Source organism: Schistocerca cancellata, chromosome 6 (assembly GCF_023864275.1).
Source record: "Schistocerca cancellata isolate TAMUIC-IGC-003103 chromosome 6, iqSchCanc2.1, whole genome shotgun sequence".
Lineage (NCBI taxonomy): Eukaryota > Metazoa > Arthropoda > Insecta > Orthoptera > Acrididae > Schistocerca > Schistocerca cancellata.
Genome location: NC_064631.1, coordinates 400,681,908 through 400,695,388, shown reverse-complemented (window position 1 = coordinate 400,695,388; position 13,481 = coordinate 400,681,908). Strand labels below are relative to the sequence as shown.

At 40.1% G+C, this 13,481-nt stretch overlaps 1 protein-coding gene across 1 annotated transcript in view; it reads left to right on the top strand.

Moving 5' to 3' along the window:
* Positions 1-13,481, top strand: part of LOC126190818 (golgin subfamily A member 2-like) — a 112,278-nt gene that overhangs the window by 54,991 nt on the left and 43,806 nt on the right. Inside the window, exons 4-5 of the mRNA XM_049931385.1 lie at positions 4,056-4,251; positions 11,428-11,735. Of these exons, the coding sequence (XP_049787342.1) occupies positions 4,056-4,251; positions 11,428-11,735 (504 nt within the window). The remainder of the gene's footprint in view (positions 1-4,055; positions 4,252-11,427; positions 11,736-13,481) is intronic.

Sequence of the window (13,481 nt, the reverse complement as noted above, 5' to 3'; positions counted from 1 at the left end):
GAGAGATACCTTAAAGATGTATTTGTGTGAACTCCATACATAGTTCTTATTAGTTTCATTTTTGCAATAAATACTTTTTATCTAAGCAAGGAGTTACCCAAGAATATTATCCCACAAGGTATCAATGAATGAAAATACACAAAATATGTTAACTTACTGTAGTCTGTATCGCCAAAGTTGGCAGTTATTACTATGACAAAAGTAGTTGAACCTAAAGAATTTAGCAGGACTTCTGTATGGAATGTCAGTTTAAGTTTTCATCAGTTTGCACATCTAAGAACGTAATTGTCAGTGGAATGTCTTTAGCAGTACAAAACTTTGTGAGCTGCAACTTTTTTTTTTTTTTTTTTCCAAAGTGTAAAGACTGTTTGTGCAAAAAAATTCAGTAAACTTCACAAAAAATCATTTACTATTTTCTCTGTTGATGTTTCTTTGCTCAGCTTCACAACATTGGATGTGTCATGTCCAGACTGGACTAATTCTGCCTCTTGATTGCAATAGAATGGCATATCAGTAACATAAAGCAGGAATAGTAATGGGCCAATAATTACACTATATATGACTACCACTGCAATTTCTCTTCATGCAGATGATGTTGCATCTCTCTTTGTATTAATTGAACAGCCTAAGATAATGTTCTGCATTCTCTTTCTCAAATAAGAACTGAACCAGGCATTTGCTGAACTGTGTTCCCTAAAATGTTAAATTCTCAAACAGATCATTATGATTGACACAATTAAATGTCTTCATTAAATCACAGAAGATCCCAGTTGGTGATAGTTTACCATTTTAAACATTATGTTATTAGCTCAGGAAATGTATAAATAGCTTGCAGTAGAAGATCCCTTCTGAAATCAAACTGTGATTGGCTGAATATCCCATTTTAACATAGGTAGATGAAAACCCTAGAGTACACCACCAACTCAAAATTATTAAAAAATGATTCAAGGAGTGACACCGGACGATAGTTATTGACATCTTTGGAGTCAGCCTTTTTATATAGGTACCTAACAGTGGCATATTTCAATCTTTCGGGAAAACATCCCGAGTTAACGATTCATTACTTAAAGGACTAAGAACATTATGTATTATAGGGCCATAACTTTGTAATGAGTTATTGGAGATATAATCCATCCCATGTGAACTTTTGCTTTTTATAGTCATTATGATATTTCTTATTTCAGATGGTGATGTGTGATGTTAATTCACTAAATGTCCTCTGTAATGCTTCCAGTTAGTAAAAAAGTGGCTACTTTTTTAAAAGTTGATACTTCCACAGTTTTACAGTTTAGCTGCTGTTTAATTGATATTGTAGGTTAACACTTACATGATTACAACAGTATTTTCAAAGAAAATATTTGTACATTTGTAAATACTGAATTTTATTTATAGTAAATTATTATTTGTACTATGGCTTTATAACAAACAATGCTACTTGCGATGTAGCTAACAGAACTTTTGAATCCCTGAATCTGCATATACGGATAAGTGGTAGGAAGCATGGCTAATAAGGTCGGTTTCATGCAGTCCAGTCCATATGCTCAGTAAAGCAGTTAAAATGTTTCTGTAAAATTTTCTCTAGTTTACAGCAAAATTTCACATGCCCATGTTCTTCCAACTCTTTCATTGTGACATTCACCAAAAACTTTTACCTAAGAGTTCAGTAGCTACAGCTAGTAAGTAAATCAATGTGGAAAACATTAAAATGCAACTTGCCAATATAAGTAACCATAACAAGTAGCAGTCTCTCTCTCAACACTCGCCAATTCAAAACTTAATATTTTGTAAACACATCTCAATTGAGGTTAAATTTAATATTTTTTTATGGTTTCGAAGCGTATAGCACTCCCTTGGACGACAAGAGGAAGGATTGTGCAAACACAAGAACTTCTTGAAAATATAGTGCAAGTCATCAGATGAATTACTGTTGGCTCTACATAATGGTAAAAACAATCATGGAATTATTGAGTAATGTAAATACAATTGGAAATAATTACAGGTATATTATATGGCTGCTGGGATTGTAGAGAAAGTATGTTGCGGTGCATGTGCTTAAAAATGAGAGAAATAGATTGGAATGCAACAGTTGATAGAATGGTAACTATGACGTGTAAAAAGTATTTCAGCTTGAGAATTATAAAAGGAGTGAAGGAAGACAGGTTTGGCGGAAGAACATGCAGGAGTTATTAAAACATAAATCAGTCTTTCAGTGGTTAAAGAAATCAATCAAAGATCATGCCCAATTGCTGAGGCTCACTAATAATATATGTAGTGTTTGTGTTAATGTAGCCAATGTGTCAATTTACATATAAGTAAGTGTGCACACAAAGGTTACCCCTGTGGGAAATGTATTTTGAAAATATAGTGGAGACAAAATTTTATCACTTTGTTGGTGTTTTTTCTCAGAACTAAGACAAAATTTGAATCTGAGCACAATAGCTTTACTATATTTGCCACGTAACTGTAAGCTTTACAATATTTTTCCACAGAACTGTACATCAGAAGCAGTGCAGGAGATGGTTTGTAGTTCTGATGCAAAAAGGAGAGTGCTTACATTTGTGATAGTGTCAACATCATTTCATTAAATTGAAGTTAATTGCAGCTTTAGTCTGAACATGAATTAAGAAAAAGAAAAATCTCTGGTATTTCAGCAATATTTTCTTCATTTTACTCATTTCAAGAGAAAATTATTTTTTTTGATGCAGCTCAGTACGTGATTGTGGTCAAAGACCAATGGCATCCAGTGCTTGAAGTGAATGTAACATAGTCACTGCTTTGAATTGTAGGGAACAGTTGTTTTGTATTCACACTACAACAAGGAAGTTAGTCCCATCAAGATATCAGATTGGACTAATACTAAATAATTTGATGATTTTCTTAAACTTACAATCTTACTGTATGTTTTCATTTGTCATTTACTTGTAGGCTTCAGTAAGAAGATACGAGGGTGAGTCAAATGAAAACCTTAAATTTGTAATAACAAATCGAAATTTCGTGCCATTATCCTTTAAGTTGGTAAGCGTACTACAAACAGTGTGCAGAATGGCCTGTAGGTGGCAGCATAGTGCAGATGCACACGTACCTTCGCAGTGTCAGTATGAAGATGGCCGCCCCACTTGCGACTTGCACCAGGGAAGAACAGCGTTCTGTTATTTGGTTTTTGCGTAGTAAAGGTGTGAAACCTATTGAAATTCATTGACAAATGAAGGTTCAGCACGGTGATGCATGTTTGTCACACCAGCCAGTCTACGAATGGAGTAGGAAGTTCGCAAATTGTGTGACTTCAGTGGAAGATGCTCCTTGTCCAGGTCAGGCACAATGGGTTGTGACTCCACAGAACATTGCAGCAGTTGAAGCCATAGTGAAGGAAAACCGCCGGCGTGGATTGCTGTCAGCAGGTGTCCTTTTGCAACATGACAATGCAAGGCCCCACACTGCCCGTACAACAGTTGCGATAATCACAGGCCTGCATTTTGAGTGTCTTCCTCATCCACCATACTCGCCAAACCTTGCCCCCAGTGATTTCCATATGTTTGGACCACTCAAAGACACAATGGGAGGAAACAAGTTCCGTTCTGATGAAGAGGTACGCCACATGGTGCATGAGTGGTTGCGCGGACTACCAAAAGAATTTTTTTCTAAGGGAATTTATGCACTTTGTAAGCACTGGAGAACTTTCAATGAGCGTGGGGGAGATTATGTTGAAAAGTGATACAGCTTTGTACCACTTCTGCACAATAAATAATATTTAAAAAAATATTTAAGGTTTTCATTTGACTCACCCTTGTATTTTGGAATAGTACTCCTTTAGCGATTTCTTCGTCCTAGGTGCTGAGTGAAGTAGTAATTGGTCTTCATATGTGGAAAACATGTACCTCCAAATGTTAATACATTCACTTGTTAAGATTCATTCTTGTGGTCTTACCAATTTTGCAGTAGTTCATGTATATGGTTTAGGTTCTGCATTTGCTGTATATTTAGAGTTCTAAAGTTTAACTTTGCTGTATCCTTATTGAAGAGACAATTACTAATGGCTAAACTTTCCTACTTCACAGCAATCACGTTTGTCGCAGTTGGAATCTGATCTTGGTAAAGTCCGTGCAGAGTCTGAAGCTGAGTTAACAAGAGAAGTCGGCCCTCTACAAGAACAACTGCAGCTTCATGCACAGACTGTTGGAATACTTGTAGGGGAAAAGACGGAACTGCAATCAGCTTTAAACAAAAGTCAACAATTAGCAAAACAAAAAGCAGGTTGTTACAGTATGCTTGGAGATAATTTTATTTTATGAGTTGCAAACATTGCTTCACCCTTTGATGTGGTTGACCACCACAGCAATCAAAGTATGCTGGACCCTGAGTATGGTTGACTGCAACATCACTTTGGTACCAGCGTAAATGTACGAGGGCCGTTTTTTTTCCCCCAACCTCCGATAGGCTATAAATAAAAGACAAGTTCATAGAAAACAATTATTTTATCACCAAAAGTTTTGTACACTTATGGTTAATTTTCAACATAATCAATGAAAAGATTTAGACATTTATCGTACCTGTGAACAAGCTTTCCAATAACCTCTTCAAAAAAATGTTGCCGCCAATGATTTCAAATGTTGTTTTGAAGATCTTCATTGGTTTTAAAGTTCTGCCGTCCTAGTCACGACTTCAGTTCAGGAAAAAGGTGAAAGTCGCTGAGTGCCAGGTCAGGACTGTACAGTGGATGATCAAAAATGTCCCAGTGAAATTGTGCAAGGAGCCATTGGGTTGTGCCAGTAGTGTTGGATGAGCATTGTCATGGATCAACACAATTTCTGAAGTCAGCATTCCTTATTGTTTGTTTGAATGGCTATCCACAAACATCATAGTTTCACAATAAGCAGCTGCATTGATAGTGGTTCCAGGCTGCATAAACTCTACAAGCAACACACCTTTTTGGTCCCAAAACATGGTAACCTTTCTGTTGTTGAATGTTTGTTTGAATTTTTTTTGTTTGTTTGGTGAATTTGGATGCATCCATTGTTGTGATTGTGTTGTTTTGTTTCCGGTTTGTCATATTGGATCCAAGTTTCATCTCCAGTAACAATTGATTTCAAAAAATTCTCTCCTTCATTGTGATAATGGTTAAGGAAATCCAAAGCTGACTCCATTCTTTGACTTTTGTGGGAGTCCGTTAACATTTTTGAAACCCAACGAGCACAAAGTTTTTTTGTAGCCTAAATGTTCAGTAACAAGAGTGTATGACAGATCTTGAAGCTTCTGGAATTTCCATAGACAAAGTAGTTATGGTGAACCTATGATTGTCTCTAACCATTCTGTTAACTCGTTGAACAAGGTTGGCTGTAACGACAGACTTGTGTCCTTGGGCTTCTTCATCACGCACGTCATTTTGGCCATCTTTAAACTTTCAGCTCTATTCACGCACAACACCATTAGTCACAAAGTTATCACCATACACTCGGCTCATTTTCCAATGAATTTCTGCTGCACTATTCCCTTCTGCTTGCAGAAACCGAATTACATTTCATAATTCACACTTGGCAGGAGCAACAATGGTGGCAGCCATGTTTATGTGGCTGTAGTGCAAATCAGACTGTTGCCTTGAGGTCGGCAATGGCGGAGTGTGTAGTGCAAGAGTTGCTCAGTAGCCAACTGCGGATGTCCACATTCTACAAAAAAAAAAACCGCCCCTTGTAGTTTGATTGGCTGCTGAAATAGTTTTGAGGTGTAAGATTGTTTTTCATTTAACTGAGATGAAATATGAAATCTAATCGACTGTAGAGCTGTTGGCACACTATCTGCATCCCTTATCATTTGGTCTAAACCCAACAGATGGTGTTTAAATGTGTAGTATGTAACTGACTTCTTACTTCAAAGTCAGCACTTTGTTGGGCACTCATGAATTGCTGTACACTGCTGTAAAGCCAACAGATGACAATACAATGTAAAATATATGATTTCATTGTCAGCACTTTCAGCAGAATTTTGCCACACTTTGAGTTTGCTGTAAATCCAACCGAACAACACACTGGATGTGTTTGGCACACAGCACATGGTGAGAGGAGTGACACAGCTACATCTGTCCCACATCTGCTAAATATCACATGAAGTAGTCAAAGGATTAATCATGTGTGACTGTTAATTAAAACTAAGATCTTAAGTAGAATATAATAAAGAGTCATTCTCTCTCTCGTTGCTCTTTCTGCTAACTGTCTGAGGGGGCAGAATACATACTGGGATACCACCATTAAGAGTTAATGAAAGAGGACATAGAGATGTTGAAAATAACATCACACACTGCTCGAATGTCTTGCTTAGAGATTAAAATAATGAAGCTATTTTTTGTTGTCAGTTCTGATTACAATAAATCATTGCTGTATTGGAATGCAGGCTTTCTTGGCAAATCTCTGACGAAGTTTACTGGAGTCAAGACATCATTCCGTGTCAATGTTTTGACAATTTTCCTACTTGTTGCCATCAGGTTCATGTCCATTGCATGTCTTAATTGTCGCTGGACCACAGGCTCCTCTGCCTCGTCTCCAGTGGCTGAACCATTAGGGTGCCTCCAGAAATGTGTCACAGACAGTGACAGAGAGAGAGAGCCATACTTTGGGGGGGGGGGGGGGGATGAATTCGTGGCACACTGGGGGGGAGGGGGGTGTCCATGCGACATGTCCTTGTGCTGCCTGTCTATTCCATGTGCTGCCTTCATGGCCTTTACAAGATAGCGCTCTTGGTGTATTCTTTCAACCATCATAGCCCATGGAGAGATAGCTGGAAACCACTATCCCAGTTGACAAGATTATCATGGACTTTTATCTCCATTGCCTCTTTGATGATCGAGTCCCAAATCCAGTTTGCCCGCTACAGCTCCTTTGTCTGTTCAAAGTTAAACATGTGACCTTCATTCAGGCTGTGCTCTGCAACTTTAGATTTGTCCATTTGGCCAAGTCGAATGCTTTTCACATGTTGTGAATGGTGCTACGAGATACACGTCTGTGTATGGCCAATGTACTGCTAGCTACATTCACAGATATCACTCAAGATGTCTGTAGTCCTAATTTGTCTTTAACTGAGGCAAGCATTTTAGTCAATGAACGGAAAATGGTTCTGATGTTATTTTTCTCCAGAATCCTGGAAATCTTGGTCATGGATGGCCCAGTGTATGGGAGGAACGCCAGGTGCTTTGTGTCGTCTACCGGGTCATCTTCTTTCCTCTTCTTGTTGTGCCAGAGAGTGCCTCTTATCTGTGTTTCTGGGTAGCCATTCCTGCATAAAGGTTTTGTGAAAATGCTGCAACTCCGTGGGTAGACCGTCCTTATTGCATGTGGCTATGTTCTACGCACCCAGGTGGTGAGCATGGATTCCCATTGTGCCTGATGGTGGCAGCTAGTGCCATTTAAATACAGGTTCATGTGCATTGTTTTCTTTAGACAGAGTGTCTCAGCATGCCATTAGTTTTCTGATTTATTGGGATATCAAGGAAAGGTAAGTATCTGTTTTCTTCTACCTCTTTAGTAACTTCATATTGTCATGTATGCTGCTAAGGTGGTCAGGAAATTCTTGCAGGTTTTCTTCCCCATGCAGCCACACCACATACGTGTCGTGGCATGCGTTTCGTGAGCCGTTCCCACAAAAGTGCTCCATGTATATAGATTTGCAATGCCAGGTGCTAGGGGCTCCCATGGCGGCTCCATTTAACTGTTGGTAGAACATTCCACCACATAGGAAGTAGGTGGTAGTGAGTGTGTGGCAGGACAATTCCACAGTGTCTTGGTCAAAGGGACTCCCAAATAACATCAAGGAGTCTTTTAGTGGTGCCTGTGTTAAAAGCGATGTGATATTGAAACTTACCAGGAGATCAGCCTTGTCCAGATACGTTTCCTGAAGCATCTTCACAAACTCTATCGAGTTTTTGATATGGTGTGAACAGTGACCCACGAGAGGCTTTAGTAGCTGCCCCAAGTGTTTAGTTATCCCATATATTGCTAAGTTTATTGTGTCCACTATGGGACACAGTGGAACTTCCTTCTTGTGTATCTTTGGGAGGCCATACAGCTGTGGTGATATCGCTGCTCTTGATTACAGTTTTCTGACCATATCCTTTTCCATTCCCGAGTTGTTTAGGAGTGAAATGTTCTTCCTTGTCACCGTTGGCGTAGGATCATTTTCTACTTGATTACAGACTGGGTTTTGTACTATTGTCTTGGTCTTCTCTGAGTAATCAGTTGATTGTAGTGGTACTGTCACATTGCCTTTATTGTCATGTATTGCCTTGTGTTCTGCCACAGAGATGTTTGTTTTTGGCAGTTTTGCTTTGTCAATGACCCTGCAGGTCTCTCTCCAGCAAGCACAATCTTGTGCTCTCACTCATGGCTTCCATTTTTTGGCCACAAAGACCTGTGTTGTTCATTTTTGTTGTTGTCGTACAGTCCATCCCCATCCGGATCTTTACCTTGATGGCCAGTCCCTCAATGCAGTGGACTCTCATCATTTCTTGGAACTGGTCTTTGGTGCTCAGTTGACATGCCTTCCCCATCTTCATCAGCTAAATGGGACGTGTTGGTCGCACTTCAGTGCTCTTCGATGTCTCAGTAATACCATTTGGGGTCCAGACTGCTCTACTCTGATGTTGCTTTACACAGCATTGCTCCAGCCCTGTCTAGATTACAGGAGTCTTGCATGTGGATCAGCATCACCTTCAGCTTTACAGATATAGACTCCATACATCATTGTGGGGTATGGCTGGTAACAGGTGCCTTTCGGACTAGCTCCATGATCAGCCTCCTAGTGGAGGTAAGGGTTTTACCGTTGCGGTTTCTGCACCAACAACGGTTGATTGCTTATGCATTAAGCATTTGCTGCTCCCCAGAGTGTCTGAACTACCATCTCTTCTTTCCAGATACAGAGATCCACCTCCCACAACAGTGGCCCATGTTTTGGGGTTAACATTGTCACCCACATCTGGTCCCTTTTTCCAGAACTCCAGCTTTCCCCTCTACCTTCTGTTCTCTGGAGGCAGCCCACATACTCCTTCATAGTGCATCCTGCATCCACAGCTCTGTATTGACCTCTTAAAAGATGTGAAAGACTTGGCTCATCCTGAGGGCCTCTGCCGCCAATTCTTCTCCGTTCTTGACACAGTTTGGAGTTCAGAAGTAGTCTATAGTAATGGCTCAATGGCTTCCAGTCATGATGGCTTTGCTTACATTAATGCAGGAAGTAATGAACTCTGCTTCTTGCCAAATGGCTGCAGTGTTTTCACTGTGGAGCTGGTAACCATCTCTTGTGATCTTGAGCATATCTGTGTTTGCACCAGTGAGTCCTTCCTCAACTGTAGCGACTCTTTGAGTAGTTTATGAGCTCTCGACTAGTGTTACCCTTGCCACCTCTTGGTCCTGGCCATCCAGGATTCTTTTTATGCTCTTGAACAGTGTCAACACTCAGTGATCTTTGTCTGTACCCTGGGTCGTGTAGGGATCCTGGAGAATGAACTTGCTGACACACCGGCCAAATTGGCTATAGGTATGTCACCTCTTGAGATCACTATTCCAGAATTGGAACTTCAATCGGTATTATGCCGTCAAGTCCTAAGGATTTGGAATGTGGAATGGTATACTCCTCCGTCTTGCTGAACAAACTACGGCTGATAAAGGACTTTGTGGAGATCCTTAATTTGAGCCTCTCTCAAGGTCTCCATCGTCCATTGCAGCCTTTGCATCATTGTATTTGGCTGACTCATTGTCATCTCTTCCATTGTGAGGTCCACCCCACTGTTGTGATGCCCATTTGATGAGGTCCACATTTTCCAGGATTGTCCTAACCTAGCCACTCTGCGATGGGCAGCACCATCGGTGTCAGCAGTCAATGCATCAGTGGGTGACCTGGTTTTATGATTTATTCGTGAAGGGGGTTTTAACTGTGCTCTCCAACAGGGGGTGCTTCAGCCTTATCAGCGCATTGATGGTTTGGCAGGACACCCTGTTGCCTCCTCTGCCCTGAACAGGCAGGGGCTGTGTGGACCTTGTGGCCTGCCCTAGCCTTCTCCCTACTCAATCTTGTGCTCTTCTTACCCCTTCTTGCTTGTTCTGTTTGGCTGTGTTCCTTCCTCTGTTTTCTTGTGCTTCTCTAAACCTTTCCATATCGCTAGTCTTTTCGGGGTATTTTGGGTGGGGTGCCTCTGGTACGTGGGGAGGGGTATGTCCTCCATTGCACTTTTTGCCTTTGGGGTCCTCTGGCTGCTCCCTGCAGGAGGCATCTCACTGCTTTTTTCCCTTCCCCCTTTTCTACTTTCTTATTCCCTTCTCTAGGCTTTTTTGTTCTTTTGTAGACCTTAGGGTTTCCTTCCCTTAGGTTTCGCACCCTAGGCCCTCCTACAGTGTGTAGTTTTGTTGACTTGACTGTTACAGTCATAGTTTAGTCCCTTTAAACATTAAACCAACCGAACAAATGGGGAATCATCAAGAGTGTCGAGGGAGCCTTTCAGGGAATTCACTCTGGTACTGCCAAAGAGGTAAGGAGATAGACCTGCAGGGTCATTGACAAAGTAAAAATGCCGAAAACTAAAATCTCTGCGACAGAATACAGGGTGATATGTGACCTCTGTGAAGACGAAGACACTGTCTTCCTAACAACTGATAAAAGCAGTATGATAGTACTACTACGAACAGCTGACTACTGGAAGTAGATCAAGATGTTAGTACAAAACCCATCCTAAAAGCCAGTAGGAAAGGATTGTATCCAACGGTGACAAGGAAGACCATTTCACTCCTACAACTTGGGAATGGACAAGAATGTGGTCAGAAGGCTGTACCTGAAGGTACCGATACCACCATGTCTGTATGGCCTCCCAAAGACACACAAGAAGGGAGTTCCACTATGTCCAATCGTGGACACAGTAAATTCACCAATATATGGGATAGCTAAACACTTGGCGCAGCAACTATCGTGGGTCACTGTTCACACCATGTCAAAAACTCAACAAAGTTCATGAACGTGCTCAAAAAAATGTATCTGGTCAAGGGCAATCTCCTGTTCAGTTTTGATGTCACTTCGCTTTTCACGCAGGTGTCGCTAGAAGGCTCCTTGACACTACTTCATTTTGACCAAGATTCCGTGAAACTGTTCTGCCATGTGCTCACTACCACCTGTTTCCAATGTGGCGGAATGCTCTACCAACAGTTAAACAGAGTTGCGATGGGATCTCCCCTGCATCACTTTATTTTAATTTTTATTTTATTTTAACGATTGATGGTAGACCAATTTGTGGACCTTTTGATCCAGTATGTCAGAATGTCTACCATATTCGTAAAAGGAACTTCTTATGCAAGATATTCCTTTTAGATAATTCCATATTTCCAATTGTTTCATTAATAACATTAAAGAGTTGTTTGATAAATAACTTACTGTATAAAATTTTTACACACTTTCTCTCAGGTGAAGTGGAAGAACTGCAAGGGCGTTTGAAAGCATCAAGGCACAAAGTTGCAGAACTGGAAAAGGAATTGTCAGCATCAAATACAAGCAATCAGCAGTTGCAGGTTATGGTTAAGGAACTGTCAGCAGAAGTGGAAAAATTAAAAGTAGAGAATAAATTAGTGACAAAGCACTTGGAAGAGACTGAAGAAGAAAAATCAGAAATTCAACAGAAATTGAATACAAAGACATCAGAAGTATCATCACTTCAGCAGCAGCTACAAGAGAGGCAGTCTCAACTTTCCCTAACCCAGCTAAGAATTCAGCAGGTGAGAGAGAGAGAGAGAGAGAGAGAGAGAGAGAGAGAGAGAGAGAGAGAGAGAGCACTAACAGATGTATCACTCCCAATAACATCACATAGCCTCACTATGTAGACAACACTTATATGATTAAAATGTTTAAATATTGATGCATAGTCATGATCAGGAACTGTATACCAGTATCTCTTTCCCTTTTGCTATCCAAATGCTGACTATGGAGGGAGATCAAAACTTAAATGAGAGGAGAGGTTTTCGTAAGTGACTGTCTACAGCTGTTAAGCAATTGGGAAAAGCGTGTTTGTCATAATACAAATGTCATAATAGCCTGTCTTAACACAGCCCATATTGTAGTGTTTTGAGAATTTCGGTGTAAATTCTAGAACCACTCGGCCTTCTACCGTCTCAAACACACGATATTTTAGACGTGAAAGTGAGATGCTAGAATCCTACCTACTGCGCATCACCTGTTTGTGTGTGCAGGTGTGAAATCAGTCGCAAGCAGAAGGAAGACGCAGCAGACAAACGGCACCGACAAGTACTTGTCAGGCGATCCGTGGAAGTTCTAGTGAAAGTATACGGACGAACTGTGGAACTTCTAGGTTATTCTGTGCTGATCATATTAGTGACCATTGTTACAAATAACAAGAACAGTTGAATTCTGAAGTCTAAAATAAAAAAAAGCTCTTCTTGGGCTTGCTGGAGGCAAGATGTATTTTATGATTTGTTCATTTGTTCGTAATAGAGTTATGGTTGTTAAGCCAACGCTTTGCTAAATGTATTTAAATAGGCTCCAGTCTTAGTGCAACTGTAAGAGAACTTCTGTTTGCACCGATTTCTTACTAGTTTCAAAGTGCAGTCACATTTGAGTGAAAACTACAGTTTTCTTCAGTCACGTGGTGAGGCCAGGCTCCTTCAACTGCAGCTCAGTAAACTCATGGTCTGTTGCTGAATTTGGCTGGAACAGTGAAGTTATGCTTCTGGATGACACAGCAGCAATTTTTGCCTTTTTATGTTTACTTGAATTTAGATGTTGCTCAGTGTCACTCTTCCCTCCTTGACACACACAAAACTTGATGTTATAAATGGTGCAATGAACATCAGAATTGGATCACATTTTCTTAATGAACATTTACTTACGATAGAAGATAAAGTAAGAGGGAAAAAGACTTACTATCTGTTGATTTATGCATAATTATCACGAGTTAATTTAAAATTCTCTATAAGTTGCAAGTTCTGCGCCATAGGCTAAGATACTTACTTTTCTTGCAACACAACAATGAACATATTCTTTCATTTTCACTCTCACAAAACTGCCAAAGTAATGCATGTCACACTCTGACTGTCACCAAGTTTCTGTGAGAAGGGAATCAAATTGTCAGAATTAAGCGTGCGCACCAAAACAATGTCGGCAGAGCTGCCATTTAGATGATTTTGTTTCATAACGAATTTTGACCATCAATAACGTAACTTTTGTTCTTAGCATGAACATAAAGATTTAAATATTACATAACATAATACAGAGAATAAAAAATAAATGCTACTCTTCTAATAAAATGGGAGAAAGAGACGTTCTGACAAACTCTGTCAGGGGACACCAGGACCACAGGTTGAAAACTGGTACTGTTCCAATCAGAAGGGGACATCTGGTCACTGAAGACATTATGAATTTGACTTTTATACCTTGTATTTAATTGGATGTTCTATGTAAATGACTCTTTCACCTATGCCACAGTGACATGTAACATAAATGAACAT